Consider the following 20,559-nt stretch of genomic DNA (forward strand, 5'->3'; position numbering starts at 1 on the left):
CTGTGTCGAAAAAAAACCCTACTTATTCACCGCGCGCATGCGTGAAGTCGCCGCGTAATATTGCCAGATCGCGAAAAATATAATCATAGCACAAATGTAAGATAATTGTATATTTTTTAAAAGGCGATTTATTAATTTCTCTAGAAATTTATTGTGCACACGGAAACTCTGATTGACACAACAGATTAGATAAGTAAAGGGTCATTAAATAAGATTAATTTAATTTATGAACTTTAAACTTAAAAATGAAACTAATTTTATTTTTCATAAAGCGGATATTTTTATGTCAAGTTAAATAATATTTTATGACATTTTGTCTTAAAGATAATGTCGGTCAAATGTCCACCACGGCGTTTTTTAATCCGAGAGGTCCAATTTGCGTTAGTTCTCTCTTTAGATGAGCAAAGTAGCGTAAAAAATTGACTACCCTTGCAACACTAACGAAATGTTCATTTTGTTTTCATTGATAATCTGACGGATGGAAAAATAATTAAATTTTTGTAGTAGTAATAGTGCATTTTCTACTTACACCTGAAAGGTGATCCCATCCTGTTTTAGTATTTTTTATATTTATTTATTTATTCATATTTTTTGCTCACAAACTATAGTTAATAATAAAAATATAACCGAACCTTAGACCGTTTTTCTTAATCACAATTCACGAATCTCTATTTGATCTAAATATGACAAAATACATTGTTTACATCGAGCGTTCATTGATCTAAAAACCGCAAATCTTCGAATATACCACGCTATGCGTATCTTTTCATCGTTATTATTTCCAATTTGCGCAGTAAAAATCGTTTTATTTATACCTCAAATGAGCGATAAAATATATATCTACGCGTATGTAAATTATTTAAGAGATAAGTCTAGATGCATACGATAACTAATCGATAAACGATGCTTGAATTCAACGATAAGAGTTTGTCACTTATATTAAGTGCAGCCAGGATCTTTAGTGCATACATTTCTTTTAACACGAAGCCATGAAAAGCCATAAAAAGTATGGTCAGATCTGATTAAGTAAGGATATTTTTTATGGTTTTGTCAGAAGTTCCTAACTGAAAATGTGAAATTACGCCATAATATAGGTTCCCGTTGAGGTGTTCGGCCGCTTTGTTCACTTGAATATTTATTCCAAACACACAGAAATGTTTACAAGAATTTACAAACAGCTGTTCACACTTCACACCATATAGACTCGCGGTAAATATATACTCGATATAATAATACATACATATATGCCATACATGCATAATACAATATATCTCGCCTACGCCTACGTACTTCATGGTACAGAGATGTACTGCAATGTTATTTTCAGCTTCGGGTGACGATGAGGACTTTTCGTCTTACGTCCTTTTGATTTTACAACCCAAACAATAATCTTAGTATGGACTATACTGGCTTCTACAGTACTAAATATACGGTAAAAAAATGTACTTATATTTTGGAACCAAATAAAGAATACTTGAGTCCAGTTTCTTTCTTTATTTAAATTTAAGTAAGTTTTGCGTGTTAAATCTGGTAATTATAGGTATAAAATTAGTAGCTGATTTTTATGTACATATGTATATAAAAAATATTATACCCTTAATTACAACAGTTGTCTTTTTTACTTCTACAATAAAATACTGTTATCATCCTTTTATTATAATAAAAAGGCTGTTAATTGTAAAATGCGTAGAATGAACACTGAAAATTTGGATCCGGTTATGTTCCCATGGCTAGTGTTGCGGACTCATGGATCAGAGGTCCGAGGTTCAAACCCCACTCTACTCCAACTTGATTCCCGTTTTCTAATTGTGAGTTATTTAAAACTCGGTAGAAATGGCTCCAAAATAAAAATAGTAAGAACACAAAGTTTCCTTTTTATTAAAAAAAAGGTGATTTGTTTATTTTAACATAAACGGCATAAATAAAATTTAATATAAATAACACGAAATTCTAAATTGGGAAACTTTTACAAAAGTAAACACACATAAGATATTAAAAGCAAATAACATTTCCAAATACAGAAAAACGTCTCAGAATTAAATTTCTAGTAAAAAATGAAGTCAGATTCAATTTATAATTAGCATGTCCAGAACCAAATACATCCGCCTTGTACTCATACTCATTGCCATAATATCTGTGATGGTTTTCATTTCCAATACTCCTAATTTTTTTATAAGTCTCTGTAAAGATTGAAATTGGAAATAAACATTAAATATATATTTTACGTTATATCCGATGTGTTTATTTTTTGTTCAAGACAATCAACGGTACTATCTAAAATTATAAAAAAAACAGACTTTGACAAACTTATTTTAAAAAAAAAACAGGACTCATGGAAATATTTTTTAAATATTTAACTTGACTTTTTGTTGTTATCATATGAAAATTGCCTATGCAATAAAATGTTTTTATGGTACTTGTTTTTTTTTATATGTAAGCATGTATTTTAAACCTAATGCGGTACCTTTATCTTAATATTTACAAATAGTTTGGCCAAATAGAATTGTACAGTAAGTGATTCAATAATTATTTATTTTGCGCGTCTGTTCAAAAGAAATGCGTCATATGTTGATATATTTTAAATTGTCAGCAAGCATCCGAATAATTCATTATGATGCACGAAAAAAAACGTTTGTTACATTAATTGTCGTTTGTTAAAATATATAGAAAGTGCATATCGGAGTTCTCAAACTAAAATTTCGACTATTTAAAAATTCACAGTTATAAGGGTTCTTCAATCCCTAAAACATTAACATGCATGTACGCACGTGCGTATAAAAGTTATCACGAAAACCGTTTTATGTGTTTAGGGGGAGTTTTAATCGCATCCCTGACCCTGAAAACGACGAGCGAATTAATTAATAAGTTCCGTGGATGATGGAATCAGGGAATGAACTCAAACACGTTATCGTATAAACTGAATGCATTTCAGCAATATAATAAGTCACCCTAGGAATAGAAACGCACTTCGATATAATTTTCACAAAAATTGCTGTATCTATCCATTCTTATAATTGCAATATTTTCTCGATAATAAAAAATATATTTTATCGCCGTTTTGAAGGGAAATTTGAATTTACAGAAAAAAAATGAAGTACAAAACTAATTTAGTGATGTGACGTTATATTTATAAATAATCAAAAATATAAAATTCTTAAATATTTAAAAGAAAATATGTATTTAACTTAGAAAGAAATATAGAAAATCACTAACAGATAAATAAGGTTATTCACCTTCGTCTAGAAATGTATTTAGATTTTTTTAAATCGTCCGCCTTGTGGTCAATGCGTTAGCCTGTTTATTAAGGTAATAAAGTAATTTACTTACTACTCAAAAGGGTCTTAGGTTCAATACCCGACATGGTTAACATGAAATATTTTAAAAAAAATCACAGTTTTAAAATGCACAGAGTTTTTTTTCAGGTCCCGACTAGCTAGGAAATTCCTGTGTTTATGAAGGACCTTCTTTTTTTTAGATGTGTTTTTTTTTTATTTCATTAAATGATGCTTATTAAATTCAAATAATAATAATATTCACAATCACATTTCTTTATTCACCAGTTAAGGAAAAGCAAATGATGATGTAAGTTAATTTAGAGTTAGTTAACCAAGTAAGTAAGTTATAAAAATTCAGAGGGGTTATAAATCCAGTGCGAGTACGGTGTTAAATAAAATATGAATTGGACATTTATAAGCCTATAAAAAACACTGAATTTAGTTTTCTATAGTATTTAATTTAAAATTTATACCTAATGCAATTTGTAATAAATCATTTCTACGTAAAATAATTTAAATAAATTAACTGGTGGTGCACCGTAGCGCAGTCAGTTAGACGGCAATTCGTCGCTCATCTTTCAAAAAGGCGTATCTCGAATTTGTTGATTTTTGAGACGACTTTTTAAGAATTTTCTTGGAAAATTTTTGCTTTTAAAAATAATTTTTAAAATAAGTTTTTTTAATTATTTTAAGACAGCATGATGCCCGTTTATTTCATAAATGTAATTAAATTTTTATCAAAATATTCATAACTCAATTTCGACAAAAAACGAGAGACGCCGTTTTGAAAGATGGACGACTAATTGTGAAACTGGCGTCGCGGGTTGTTGCTGGGTGTTGTGATGTATTTTTCATAAATTCCTTCCATATCCTCTCTTATCCACCTGCTGACAAGCCTCTTAAATAGAACCTTAGTGGGTTATTCTTTTTTTTCAAAATATTAATCGAAAAAAAACTCCAAATCCATTCAAACAAATTAACTGATTACTTTATTTGTATCAAAAAATTTAACAAATGACACGTTGTTGTATTGTGCCAAATCGAGTCGCGTCATCTCTCATTTCCCATTACCCATTACCCTGTGTTCACTTACTTTACGGGAGAATCGTCCAACGCGTTAGTCACCCCATTGCAGAAATAATACCAATAAAACCACCCCTTTGTAGTCGTGAAGTGAGTCTGCACTCTGTACTCTATAATATATCTCAGTAAGGCAGTAGTATGTTGGAAGTTGAGCGATTTATTTGAATTGCGAGTATTCTCTTAGAAAGAACATTCTAAACATTAATGAAAACAGTTTTATAAAAAGTTATTTTTTTTAAATGTCACGCTGGAAATGTTTATTTAATAATGCTTCTCTAAACTTTATTGAAAAAGACTACCGGACAGAAAAAATGCGTTGAAGGTTTAATGTAAATGTCATTTACCTTACAGCGAACTGAATTTTAAGCAGTTTTTTTTAGCTATCTTTAATTTTAAGAAATGAAGAAAAAAAAATTTTTTTACTTTTAATGATTAAACGATTACGGTACATTTATTATATTTTTAATTATAATACATTACAAATTAAACATGTTTAGCATTTTGTTATTTTAATGCTGTTAATCTCCAAAAAAGAGACAAGCTTTTGTACTTCGAGAGAGACTTATACTGAGTTAATAGAAGGTACAAGTATTATAAGTATTTTATATAATAAAAACATAATACATTGTCATTTTTCATTAGTCCTTATAAATCATCAAGTTGTTTATTTGCAAAGTGTTCCATTAATTATGTTTTCAATTTATTTATATCTTTTATTTTCTTAATTTCTTAAGTGCGTAAATAAACAAAATTTTGCAAGAATTGTTTATCACGACATTATGGTCAAATAAAATTATTTGGAAATTGCAAAGATTTACTTGATAAACGCGACCATGTATTTGGTGCTAAATTCGTAAATAAAAATAAAAATCGAGTCAGTACCGGCCTACGATACTTCACAATAATTAATATAATATCATTATTAAAAGTTAAAATTGGTTGATTTATTGAGTTGGCTTTAATTTTGTAGAACTTTATCTGCGCGATTATTTTCATTCGTACATACATTTAAAAAATGAAAAAAATAACTGAAATTCGTCCACTCAAATCATTTAATAATAAGATTTTTAAAAATATTATTAAACATTATTTCTACTATTTTCTCTATCCGCATCATATGTGGATAGGGGGGGCACTTCATTGGCGTACTAACCGCGGCGTATCTCGATATGTTTTTGCAAGAGTGCAATTGGATCAGTCTTGCATCAGGTGCCAGTCCAAGATCAGTAAAACATTCTAGTGTAAAAACAACTTTCTAAATAAATATTTCATGTCTACAATGTCAGGGAATCTAACCCGAGATCTCTCGCATTGCAGGCAAACGCTCTGACCACTCGGCCGCGAGGTGAACATTAAACAACAACAGTTATAAATATTACGTTTTATATATTCGGATTGATAATTATTTGTGCACGACCAACCAAGATTCTTCGCGTTAATTTTTAAAATCGCCTCACTGGATTGTCTATTACATTGAAAATTAATATAGCACGAATGTTATATGGAGGATCGCCCCATTTTTACGGGGAGAGTTGTAAGTCAGTCCCCTTCATTCGTACTGCACATTGTCTCCCCAATGCGAGGGGTGCACGCCCCCCACCCCAACCCCTAATGCCACCCATCCCCTCTTCCGAGTACCAACCCTCGCAGTACTCTCCCCTGTAAAGTATTTAGTAGCCCAAGCCGTGTTTAGAATGTCACCAGTACAGGGTTGCCACACTATTGAAATAAATTACCTAAAGTATTATTTAATATTTATATATATATATATAAGATATTTTCTCATTATATAGGTATTTAACGTTCCTACTTCTCTAATGGTGCAAGATGCTTGTGTTAGAGAGGGAGTTCATTTTTAAATTTTTACAACAGATTTTTTTTTTAAAACATTCAAAAACGTTTATTTATTTCATTACAATAATCGATAAGTACATAATTAATAATTACAGTTACGGTACAAGTGTTGCTATCACTTGTACATTATTGTTGTAGTAAATGCCATAAACACAGACCCAACCACAACGTTTCATATAAAAATTCATTTTTTAAATATTTTTTCTTAATTACTGAAACTACTCGTGGTAAAATATTTATTTTACTATATTTGTTTATAGTTTTAAAACATACTAAAAAATTATATCAGTATTTAAAAATATATGCTACGTTATTTTTTGTACATTTATTTGCAAGTATGGGATCAATTAAAATTTATCCAAAATCTTGAGAAAGATTAGAGTAACCCTGCTTCATTGAAGCCCAGGTACAATCTCATATATAATTCAGAAGATCACCTAAATACCCCACTAGCATTAGTGGAAAACATAAATATGGCATGAAAATTCGTGTTTGTAGAAATATTTCAACCGTTTCCCAGCCACAATGCTAGTTTACCTAGAGCCTTAAAATCATGTCCTCTTTTGGTCATACTAAACGCTTAAATAACATAGTTGGCTTTACTTCATTTCGCAAAATTTAACATAAATGAAAATATTTTTTTTAACCCTGCCTGAAAGTGAAAAATCAAGAAAATATTACCATATAACGACGAAATAATACATGTAGGTTTTGCAATATAATTTAATTTTGAATATGTGAAAAATATTTGACGTTTAAATATTTAAAATCACCTGCTTACAAAATACTTAGATTTTTAAAAGTGCGTCTTAAATCTAGTTTATTGAATTTAATTTATAAGTGTTGTATTTATCGTAGTTTTTACTTCTGCTGTTTTATACTTACTTTAGTGAATTGTTATCTGCCTTATCAGTAATTAATACACAATATGGTCTATTACCGAAATAATTAATATTATTATATTGTAAGCTATAAAATATGGTACTTAGCTATTTTTAGGATTTTTTAATGCTTAGGGCCAATTGCATTAAAAAAAGTAAAGCTCAATAATGTTCGAAGTGAAATAATTGTTGCGTTTTCGTCAAAATGGACAAAAGAGTTCGTACAAAGTCAAATAAAACAACTAATTTTGCACATTTTGTCAAAAACGCAAAAATTATTTTACTTTATTCATTTAACTGGCCCTTAGTAATAAATGTTGGAACTCCAGCACCAAAGTAGTGCAATAGACGCAAGTATTTACTGAGCTATTGCTTAATATATTGCCAACATAACAGAACCAATGTTGATAATTCGGTAGGTATCTATCCAAAAAACAAAACGTGACTTATCACATTTTCTAAGTAATTACAATACCTTTAAATGTATATAAATTATCATAAACTAGATTGTTATAATTAACAAATTCAATTTATATTATTTGGTTTGTTTTCCATTTTTTCATATGGCTTTATCACTTTAATTCCCTGGTTTTTTAGTGTGAAAAGTGACACTTTTCACTCCAATTACTTTCACGATTAGAAATGTGACATAATTAATTGCTACCCGAGCACAAACGCCGCAAACCAGTCAGAGCAATTACCAATAAGTATAATTATTCGATATAAAAAGCGATGTTTGATGTTAATGAATTGATAACAGGAGGCGGAACATAAAAAGCGGTAATCATAATCAAAACAAGTACCTAATAATTACTATTAATACGGTATAAAGGGATATTTTTTATCCCTTTTCCATTTGTTTACTTTCCCATACTTACCTCGTGCATATTTAACTAGGCAATAATTTTTATTTGACATATTAAACTACCTCAGTGGGATCAAACAAAAGAGAAATACTTCTACGTATATTAAATATTTTATATGAATTATTGTCAGTTGATTGGATGGTCATATTAAGTGTGCCACGAGGTAATAATATCTTTAAGGTTAATATAACATTTATGGGGCGTTACTCATAAACTTGGCATAAAGTTACGCCTAGGTATAGTGCTAGATTACGGATGAGAATACCACCCTAATTATAGTGATAGAATAAGGATGGTATTCCCATTCTTATTTTACCACTATGGCTAGGCATAACTTAATGCCTGGTTTATAAGTAAGGCCATTTGAATATTTAGATACTTATAATCATCGCATCAACATTAGTTATCAATATTTATTTACATAGCATTAGAATACAAATAAAAGTATAATATTCTTTTTTACTTATAATCAAAGTGAAAATTTTATGTGAAAACATATTATTTAATAACATGAATAAAAAAACATCTTTGTTTTTAACCACATTTTTTTTTCTACTAACCGGTTTTAAAGCTACAATCGCTTCTTTATTAAGGTATAATTAACTTTGAGATTAAATTAGTTAACTATACTACGGTAAAGAAGCTAGTGTAGTTGAAACAGGTCGGTAGAAAAAATAAAAAATAAGCGGTAATGAATAACCACAAATTTAGTTTTTATTTAATAGTTTTGCAATCTATCAAGATATTATATTAAGTACGGTAGCATAATATTTTAATGCAAAACTATTATCTAAATAATTATTGTTGCATTTTCTAATCATTGTTATGAATAATTAACATTTAAGTATTTTGGTTTTAGTATAAATATTGTTTATTTTTCAACAATAAATAAAAACCTTTTCAGTGTGATGGTTAAATTATATTGAGCCGTACTCATAAACTTGGTACAAAATTCCGCCTGGGCGTAGTGGTAGAATAAGGATGGAAATACCATCCTTATTATGGTGGTAGAATACGGATGGTATTTCCATCCTTATTTATCCACTATGTCTAGGCGTAACTTTATACCAGGTTTATAAAGTAAGGCCGATTATGTATGTTCAACATAAAAATAAATATCTTAAAGATACAATTATTTAAAAGCTTTATTGTAATTATAACATTCAAGACAAATAATTCGCTTCGGAATTTTAACAAATAACTATCAACCATTTACGAACTAATAAGAAGTAAAGTATTTTTATAGTGAAGGCTGATGTAGTTGTGAATGAAAATTTATTAATTAATTAGAAATAAAAACCTGTTAAGATGGCCGTAAGATTTAGTGAAAATTATAATTGCAAATATTTTTTTATTTTTTTTACAAACCATTTAATAATTTTACTACAGCCGAGTATAACTAGTATGTGTAAATTGTAGAGGTATAACTAGTTCTTTTTTTAATTTTTTTATTACAAGCTATAAAATAATATTACTGAAGAACTTTCTACTCGTACCGACAATGTTTATTTTGAAATAATTGTTTTCTTCAAACACTTCATCAGTCGCTTTGTAAAAAAATAACAAATTATTTCTTACATTGTGTATAAAATAAACATAAAAGCCGCACCGAGAATGGAGTAGTGGCGGGAAAACCTCATCAGTTATTGACAGCACTTTCATTTAAGTGATTAGACTGTCTGTTAGTGTGGAGGGCTAGTGGTTTACTATGCTGTACAGTAGTGTACAGTGTACAGGTATTAGTAGTTGTAGTTGGTGAATCCCCAATGGGCCACTTTACCCACTCTTTCCCTAACCAACTTGCACAGAACTTACCCTTTATCTACCTGTACTCTGTACACCATCACCCTTGTATATAGTATGTATGTAAATGTATTAACTTTCTGCCGTAATATACATAAAAACAGTATTAGTTTACCGATGACATAATACTATTTTTTTATTGTGTACTGATCGTCTAACTTATTGACGATTCTAAAAGCATTGCAGCATCCATTATCGGGCCTAACGTTAGCTGTTTAAAAACGTAGTTATTTAAAAACTTATATATTTTTTTAAAATGTAGTCGAACATTGAAATTTTTATTAAGAATGTGTTTTAATCAGTCCTGTAGCTCAATCACAAATAACTTTCGACGTGCTAATAAGCGACGCGATGACAATTTCTCACCATGGTTGTTAATCGTATTCGCGATCACCTTATATTAAATGTCAAAACATTTACGTTTCGCGACGTATAATCCTGCTGCGCAATCACACATTTGAATTTCACCGGTGTAAATATGGAAAATATTCCAAAACTGCTATTTTTATTTATTTATTTATTAAATATCATGCTATTTATTGCATTTAGCCGGCGGTTGGCAAGCCAAATGTCAATTTAATTGTAATTTAATTTTAATTTTTTTGTATCAGATACTCCTCACTATTTTGCAAATGAAATATATTGCATTATTTTTTAGAGTAAACGCCGATTTTTTGCCAATGAACTGTATTTATTTACGAGAAAAACAAAAAACAAACCGACACGAGCGTTGACTTAGAGATTACACACTCGTTGACTTATGACTGCGATAACTTAAACATGTTCATTATTGTTCATTGTGATCACTCAAATGCTTGACATATTTTTAGCACGTCGATAGTTATTTGTGATTGAGCTACTGGGTATTCTGTGCTGTAATTCACCACTTTAATTGAGCTTCTGGTGTACGCTATAATTTTCAACAAAACCATGTAGGTTGCCTAGATAGTGACTCGTGTTATTTTGATATCTACTTTATTAGAAAGTGCGGTAAGTAAGCTTATTGACTTCGCTTGCATTTTAATGGTAATAACATCATTGAGTTTTGGACCCTCTGCCCTATAGTTCGAGATCTTACCGTTGGACTGTGGAGCGATTGGCAATTACCATATAAATATCGGTAGTTTGTGTAGTTAGAAAACATTATCGTTGCAGTTGTAAATTTGAGGTATCGTGAATGGAATAAAAGTGTCTCAAATAATAATGTTATAAGAATTGGTTATAATAGGTTGTGTCTATTTGTTTATAGTCTGGTGTCCTGTGTCACTGTCCAGGCCTTCGTCGAGACAATCTGACGCTCTAGAACAAAGTAAGAGAAACCTTCTTGGTGTATTGTACAGCTTGTTATTACCTGTATCGTATGTACGTGTACTCGTATCTTTCAAAATGCATCACTTTAACAGTATTAAATTTCAAATAATGTAGAGTATTTATTCTAATACAATTTAATCAATAAATGACATTTCGCTAATGCTTCGTGTAGAATATGTAATTTGAAAAGGCATTTTCAAATCGTACATTTTTAATATTTTACTATCACAATACATAAATGCTTTTATATGATTTAATTTACAGCCTACACATACTTATTCCCTCGCAACATTATACATTTTTAAATCACTTTTCAATAGGAATATTCATATTCGAATCACATTGATGCAAATTGCTGTCCCTTTTTATTAAAATATGTTTAGTACTGTATAACCTATGCTGCACTTTTTGTAAATGTTTTTTGTACCTCCGGTTTCGCGGTGACAATTGTCATCAAGCGAAGGCGATACGGTTGGCTTGCGGATACCTCCTGAGAGCCACACTTGCCTACTTTACAAAGCATCAGATTTTCGACGTCCTGGACGTTGGTAATTCATTTCAACGAGCGACATAAAAAAAATACATTCAAATATCTACTCGTCATTCCGCTCTTCCGCGGCATACCCTCTTAGTAAGTTCTAATCGGGTATATTTATTACTTGTAAGTTTGATGAAGTAGTCACGTGTGGCGTGTGGTTGGCTTTGTGTTTACCATTTGATGTTTTCCCCACACTGTTTTAGGCGCATAAGATAAGTAAGTGACTCTTAGGAAGGTGTTGAAACTGAGACGGATTCGTGAAGTACCGACACTTAACAACTCGGCACTAATAGTTAGTAATCTGTTTTTTTCAGGCAAGTTGGATCACATAAAAAAACAAACAAACTTTTTTGGTGCGTTATTATTATCTTTCAAATGGATTATTGATGAAATGTACCGTTTTATAATTATGCATTCTTTAATTCAGTCTCGTAAGTAGACATCATCTATTTACCATGTTATCTTATAATTTAAAGACAAGGGTTTTTCTCAACGGGAGTCGAAAGGGTACTCCCGAGCTACGCCAGATGTTTGCTTCAAAGATTATGAAGAAGAACGCCCGAAACGGATTCTTTAAAAGTAAATTAATGATTTTCAACAATATTTTAGTTTGTCCAAATTTTTTAAGACAAGGACTGAATTCGCTTCGCAAACATCAACAGATGAAAGAAAAATAAGGAATATAGATGTTCGAATATGGCAGAATGGTGAATGTAAAACAGTATGTAAAGTGGTCACTTAAACCAGCCATTGACAGGTCATAAGCCCTGTAGATGCCTAGACTTCTATATTATCTTCTCCTTAATGTTCTTCATCTCTGTTGTAATATGTTAATTAATGATTTTTTCATTTAAGTTTTATGGATCACGAAACTTCATCAGCTAAAAAGCGGACAATTGTGGAAATAAACAGCTTACTCGATGTATCACACGTTTTTTATCAAATAAAAATATATGAATTTTTCATGACATATCTTCCGAATCAATGAAATAATCCAAATTTTTAGTCGTAGTAAAACGCTCCAAATAGACAAGAAACTCGATGTTTTCTCAATTGTAAATTGTAATTGTATTATATCTGGTAAGAGAGGAAAATTAGTTTTTGTAACACCTTGAATTTTCGATTCAACGCTTTTGTGTCCGTATTGAACTGAAAGATAAATATTTAAAGTACGTATTGAACTGAAAGAAAAATATGTATATTCGTAGTTTATGCGATCTACCATTTATTTCAATACATATCGATTTCCTTCAGGATTTTAAGCATGGGGAAATATTTAATAAAATTCTTTGAGAGGATAGGCGGTGTCAGAGATTTGATGAACAGATATTTGAACACAGTTTTTCTGTCACTCAGTCGCAAATGCCTCCCCAATATTGCGAAAAGACAACTGCACATCGGACTGATTACTTACTAAAATTGACCAAATTAATGTTTCGTTGTCCCGTTTTCTGCACCCCAAAACTAAACCGATTTAATTTTTTTTAAAAAGAGGATTTGAATTATTTTTTATGTGTCAGTAGCTTTCCCGTTTTTTTTAAATGTTTCATCATATTTGTGAACCGTATGTCCGAGGACGGCAGAGAAAACTTTTCTGGGTTTTGGGATGGTCCCAGCTCACAAGGAACAGTATATCAAAAAAGCAAAAGAGACCCGCTAATGGTGAAAATGCGTAAATACCTCTGTATGAAGAAAAGTCAGACCGGCTTTGCTCATAGTTGAGAATAATTCAGCAATTTGAATATTGATGTGTACGAGTGGTCGATTGCTTCGAGATTTTCTAACCTAATCTTGTCGAGCAACTGACCGTGTTGAGTGATTCAACGAGCTGCAGGATATGACGCGACGAGCGACGAGCGGACAGCAGTAACAAGAGTAAACCTGCGTGGTAATGCCTCGGTGTAATTTTCCTCTGACAAAAGACGGACTTCTTTGTTCGCCTAGAGAGTTTCGGATTACTCTCCATTCTCCTTTCTTCGCACTGTAATTGTTGTAAACCGGCAGTGAATCATTGTTTTCTGTTTGTTTATATTTAGCTCGCGCCCCGCCAGTACAGACATAAATATTTACACTGCCTACGATCTCTAAGGATTTGGGAGAAAACACTGAATTATTCTAATACCGACCTTCGGGCGAGACTGCATAATGCACATATACGCGAAAGCCTCGCTTAGGACATGGCGGTATTCGAAGTAATCGGACTTGATTTTCTCGGTTCGTTCCCCGCGGCCACCGAACTTGGCGAATATTCGGTTCCGCTAATTTGTGCACTTCAAGGTAAATATCGAGCCATGATCGCTGAAACATCGTAACCTAAATATGTTATGCGAGAATACTTATTCCTTATTAATTGTGAGAAAGAAGTGTTCTCCTGTAAAATACTGTTTCTTTCAGTTACGACGTTTTAGCGATCATAGCACAAAAAACAAGCGAGGTTTACATCATAAAAGTCATCGAAACTTTTTCTTGCTGATTTTACTTGTTTGTTGGCATGCTTCAATTCGACGTCAATTCTAGTATACCTTAATTTTACTAAATACATTTCTTTATTTAAATTATGAATAATATTTTTATTAGCAGCATGCGTACATTATACATACCTACTACCTAACTAAAATCCATAATATTATTATTTCTGGATTGTCGCATTACTACACAAATAAAGCGAAAGGACAATTTTTTTAATGACTTCTTCTAGTACAAACTTTATCTGCGTATACGGCGCGAATCTCTATCCCGGTAATTGAATATCCGTAAGCTCAAACCGTAAGAACGGATAGTCGAATAAACGTTAAAATCAAAAAGTTCAAAACTTGAATTTTATATTTAGAAAATGAGCTGCTCTTTTTAAAATTATTTACTCTATGCTGCGTGTGCAACGCGGCGACAAATAAATAATAATTAATATATAATCAATTTTATCTATGCGTGTATTATCATAATGATATTTAACTCTCAATTTATTTTTTTATTGAGTCTACAAGAATATTTTTCATTTTCTTTAAATTTATTATTAAAACTTCGATCTTAATTTCGGAATATTTTTATTTTCTAAGAAAATTTAAATGACAATGAGAAGAAATTTATAAAAAAACAATAAATTTAATGTTCTTTTAAAAATTGCAAAAATTATTCAGTTGTATCCTAAATAACATAATATATGTTTATTATTATGGATAACATATATACCCCCAAAATTAATGAATATTGTTTTTAATTTGTATTATGGATATCTAATATAGCACATCCAAGATCCTAATTAACTGATACCTTAAGTGCAAATCAACTTAAGGCCCGTGAACCCCTTAGAAAAGTATTTAAATTTACTTCAACAGAGAGGGAAAACATTTTTGACAAGGGAATATGGAAGTCTAGGCATTTACAGGGCTTATGACCTGGAAAGTTTTATTAGTAGGGCTGATTTAACAAAGCCAAGATGACCGATTGATTAAGGTCCTAAGGACCGAATTTACTATCATATTATTGTTGACGACAGCTGACTGTTCTGATTCTTCACTTTTAAATTTTAACCACTTACCTACTAACCAAACTTTTTGTGTAGATATTTAATATAACAGTAAATTATGTTTGATTTTGGTAGCATTATTTTAAGTGAGATACTCTTCTTTACCTCATTTAGACTGCTCTATATGACAAATAAAAAATCCGAGACCTACATAGTCGATATTTTTACGTACCCGAGATCCTAATCAACCGAGGCCCGTAGGACCAATAAAACATAGCCAGGAGGGCCCAATGCCCGATTTTTTTTTAGCATGTAACAGTTGGCGATAGCTGACTAGATAGCTAACGTTGCAAAGAACCAAAACATTGTTGGTCGTAGTTTTTTCCAAAATACATTATTTGCATATTTTTCGAGTTTATCCTTTATAATTTAACATCAGAGCGAATTTCGGCGAGAACGTGGAAAAAATATCTCGATTGATTGTTCATTTTTATGTGTTTTTATGGTGATGAAAACATAATATGTGTATCAAAATTATTTTTTTATATTTCTGTTGAAATTATAAATAATTATATTTTTTTCAATATATTACGCTTAGTTTAATAGCTCTCTGTATCCAGGCGGATGAACAATGCATTTCTTTCTGTGAAATAGAATAAAAACCCGGGACGAGTGTGCTCGCCTCGATAGCTACTCTCAGGTGAAAATTCTGAATGCGGAAATCCAGTGGAGATAAGTCCGCCTCGTTATGTAGTGGTTGACGCATTCACCCACCATTTTCAAGGTTCCTGGGCTCGATTCCTAGTAGAGTAGACATGAAATATTAATTTTGAAAGGTTTTTAAACTTCAATATTTCATTGTTCCTGGACTGGCACCCGAAGCGTAATGCTGATCACATTACCTCTGTGTAACAAGTGATCAAAGTCCGCTGCATTTGGTTTACCAGTTTAGTGCCCAATGCACCAGTGTGTGCGGAAAAGGGGATTGATGAAATAAATCATAATTTCTTAAGGTTCACCATTTTCAAGAAATGCTGTCTGCGTATAATATTTTAAGACAGAGCCCAAATCGTTTTCCACACTCAATTAAGAAAACCAGGAAAACATAAACATTTCAAGCACATAAGTTTATCTGAAACATCGTTACATGACAGTTCTATTTAAGTTTTCAGATCCCGTATGCCATTTACGAAACAAGCGTGTCTCTTGTTGTATATTAATTTCCGAATTTAATATATTCCCGAAGAAATGTATCTAAGATATTGCTCTATTAAAATTATATCTATCTTTCTTATGTAGGTTAGAAATTTTCAGTAACACTGAAACTCTTAGGAGGTAGTCCTCGGGGTGCCAAGATTTTGACGGGGGATAATTTATTACATTCTTCTAACTTGATCAGCAGATTGACGTTCTCCATACAGATTTTTCTAACATGGTCAGCAGATTGACGTTTTCTATACAGATCTTTCTAAGGCATTTGACAAAGTAGATCATAAAATTCTCATATATAAATTGCATGCCTTGGGAATAAGAGATCCATTACTCTCATTTATTAAATCGTATCTTACTGGTAGGAAACAAAATGTTCGGATAAATAACTATTTATCAACCGGTGTTGATGTGACATCGGGTGTACCTCAGGGTGCTCATTTGGCACCCCTGCTTTTCAATTTGTTTATTAATGATGTCTTACTCTCGGTTTTGGCTCTTCGCGGACGACAACAAAATTCTTAAAATAATTCAAACTTTACAAGACTATTTTGAATCAGTCGAACATCGCTTGCTTCGAAAATTAGCGTGGATGCTTGGACTAGAGAGAGATAATTATTCTTATGCAGAAATAGAGTCAATGTTAAATATTTCTAGTCTACAAAAACGTAGAACTAATATTGACTCCATATATATGTTCGGCATACTAAATGGTATAATCGATGTTCCATCATTACTGGGTCAAGTAAAATTCAATATTTCGACTCGTAGATTGAGAAACAATGACGTACTGTTCATCGATCAGCATAGAACAAACTATGAGCTTGATTCTCCAATGACCCGTCTTTGTCGTATTATTAACTCAAGACAAGATCTAAACTTTTTTGCTTTAAGTTTACAACGATTTAAACGAGCACTAAATAAATAGTGCAGATCTTGTCTTGATGTCCCTTATGTTTGTCAATGCTTCTTTTCTTTTTTTAAATATTTAAACTATTCTTTTATTGTAATATTTATACCCTATAAATTGTATACATGGACAATGTCCGTTAATAAATAAATAAATAAAAATAATAAATAAAACTTGTCGGAGATACGACGGTCAGCACAATTGGCTACCATGCTAAAGGTCTGGGCCTCAATTCCCGACATGAAATATTGATTTCTATCAAAAGACTGTGGTAAATAATTCCTTTGCGCGCGGTGATGTTACATCGTGTTACCACAAGCTAAAAACGGAATATTCCAAAGTTAACATTTGAAAACAAAAAAAAAGCATGTTAAATACTGATTAATAATTCCTTTTTCATAATTTATAAAAATGAGCATGTATTTAGCCCAATTATAGGAAAATAAATTGAAAATCGTAAATACGTCGGTCATCTTACGTGCGTGCGTGCACTCCCCATCACTGTCAATAACCGACTGAATCTCTTTTCTCACAAACACCGAATGCAGAACAGCGTCTCTGTCTTTCATCTTATGAGTGCTATCTTCGTTCTCTTGTACATATTTATTGCTGAATTGGCGTCACATTAATTCTCCGCGTAGCAAGAATAAATATTTTTTAGGTTCACAAATTTTACTTTCCAAATCCGGTGTGAAAATGTCCATTTGAAGATTACAAAAAATACAATTACATCATTTAAAAAAAATAAGAGATATTCATCAAGTTTTGTATAGTGTGTAGACTAGTGTGACATCACAGCCATACAAGAGTTAAAGATTTGTTTTTACACTAGAATATTAAGCGCAAGACTGATATTCTTACCTTCGGAAAACAAAAATGGTCATAACATGCTGCGGTTGATGAACCTATGCAAGAAATGATAAAAAGAGGGTATTATATAAATTTAAAAGTATCAGTCTTATACGCAGCTAATTTGCAACACCTGATATTGATAATCTTATGCAAAATACACAATAAATGTGATAATATCATGAGATCAAAATGAACTAGCTTGCAGAGCGTTTGAAGGCCATAATATGCATTAATGTTGTGTAAGGAATCGTTTCGAGTTTTTTTTGTCAAAACAATAGTAAATCTGCAAACTTTTTGGTGAAGTGTGGACTGTTTGATTTTTGACAAATAAATCGACTAATCGTTTTTTTCGAATTCTTGATGTACTATTTGATGAATTTTTATCTTTTACAAATAATACTGATTTACTTTAATAAAATAAAAATAATCAAATTTAATTTGTGGCTATCTTCATTCGGGCCGAAATCAAGGAATATTAGACTGATAAGAGATTTTGCAGAAAGAGCGTGAACGGCTTGAACCCTTTCATGACACCCGAATTCACTCTGAACATTGGCGCGAGTTCGGTGTCACGTGTCACCAACATAAGAAAAATAACATTAAATAATAAAATAATTTCTTAAAGATTCTTGATAAAAAATCTAACCACTTTCGTTAGAATTCAGAATAACAGGGCAATTTGGTGACGAATTCTACAAATATCCTGGAACATTCGGCAGTTAAAGGGAGATTTCGGTGAGCGTGCAGTACAAAATATACCGCGAAAGGGCACCCTTTAATTCTTCCCTTCATTCTCAATTACGTTTTATTTATTTTTATTAAAAATTTGGCCTACAGGAATACATAAAAATCCGCTATTATTCAATAAAAGATAGCCTTTACTAGATAAGAAATTATTAAGAGGAATTCGGGGTATTTCAGAACATAAGACAAATACCCTTTTATCAACAATGTTTTGAGTATGTCCAAATGTTTGTAGACAGGCTGGATTTCTTTCATTAAAAGTTATCTAGGTTTGCAAGAGAGTGAGAAAACATTTTTGAGAAGGGAATATGGAAGTCTAGGCATTTACAGGGCATGTGACCTCTCATGGTATAAGAAGTAAAAAAAAATTTTTCAAGCGTTGCCTAATAGGTGAAATGGTTCAGCCGGATGATTCTCACCCACATTATAAAGGTTTCAGCTCTTTTACTTCACAAAAGTCAACAGATGGAAGAGTTGAGGAAATGTGGATGTTTAAACATAGGCAGAATGGTAAATGTTACACACTGTGTAAAGTGACCACTTAAACCAGCCAATGACAGGTCATAAACTCTGTAAGTGCCTAGACTTCCCTATACCCTACACAAAAATATTTTTTTCTTTCTGTTGCAACAAATTTAGATGCTTGTGTGTTTTCATTTTTCAATTTATTATTGTACATACATTTATTTGCGACAGAGACATAGTCAATAGTGACACAATCAGAAACGAACCATGCCTGTGAACTTTACCCTACTCGCTAGAAAATCCATGTTGAGTCGGCACTCAACAAATACTTTTGTTTTTCCAAAACTCTATCAATATTATTTTAATTCCACTGGAAATAAACATTGATGGCTGAGAAATGTAGTACCATTTCACTATAGTTTGTAACATGGCACTCGTAATCACGCATTCATCATTTTATTTATACATAAAATAATTGAGTAGTTTACTTCACATCATAAAGATTGTAAATATCAATTGTATTAACATTTGGATCACAAAAGGGTGAGAAGTGTCACTTTAAGAACGCCCCCGTCCTAAAGGCAATGGGCGTTCTAAAACTAACATGTCGATTATATTTTCTTTTAACGGAATAAATCAATATAACTCATTACTCATAACTCTTGATATTTAATTATGCAATAATATTTATACTCGAACGAATGAACGCTATCTCTTCGATCAATGTTTGTTTTGTACGTGGAAAAGGGGCAAAAAAGCGTATTAATTAAAAATTGCTGCTCATAATATCAATGGATATATTTTATAATCTACTTAGTTAGGTACCCATTTTCCGATGTTATCAGCATTTTATATTTTCCTTCCACAATTGACAATATTTACATCCGTTTTAGAAAACAGTTAAATTATTAAAAACAACAACATTCACCATTTTGCCTATGTCTACATCCATATTTCTTCAATTCTATTGATTTTAGTGGAGTTAAAGAGCTGAAAACTTTATTGTTCTGAAGATATTTATATAATCGTATTATTTCACATATTAGGCAACGCCTGAAAACAATTTTCAAATTTTTAAACTTCTTGGACCAGTTGGTTTTATTAGAATATGGGCCTTACTTATTAGATTTCCTTATACCAGGTTTACATTAAGAAACAACTATACCCGGTTTAACTATTTATAGCCGATATAAAAAAAAGCCTACTTGTAAAAATATTTATTACCTAGAATAACAATTCACAGGTTATTTCACGCTTAATTTTTTTGAACCGTCAACACTGATATGTGCGCGTGCGCAGTAA

At 31.4% G+C, this 20,559-nt stretch overlaps 1 protein-coding gene across 9 annotated transcripts in view; it reads left to right on the top strand.

The window, feature by feature from the left end:
- Nucleotides 1–20,559, top strand: part of LOC148281909 (RNA-binding protein 38-like) — a 110,943-nt gene that overhangs the window by 49,305 nt on the left and 41,079 nt on the right. For 4 of the 9 annotated variants that reach the window (XR_015822233.1, XM_088225915.1, XM_088225916.1 and 1 more), the window contains exon 3: nucleotides 11,012–11,071. The exons of the other annotated variants lie outside the window; for them this stretch is intronic. Coding sequence is in view for 3 of the 4 variants with exons in the window: in XM_088225915.1 (XP_088082041.1) it covers nucleotides 11,012–11,071 (60 nt within the window). In the remaining variant the exon portion in view is untranslated. The remainder of the gene's footprint in view (nucleotides 1–11,011; nucleotides 11,072–20,559) is intronic. 9 annotated transcript variants of the gene reach the window in all.

The sequence above is a fragment of the Micrasema longulum genome, unplaced genomic scaffold (genome assembly GCF_059751315.1).
Source record: "Micrasema longulum isolate JH-2025_06_02 unplaced genomic scaffold, ASM5975131v1 h1tg000401l, whole genome shotgun sequence".
Classification (NCBI taxonomy): Eukaryota; Metazoa; Arthropoda; class Insecta; order Trichoptera; family Brachycentridae; genus Micrasema; species Micrasema longulum.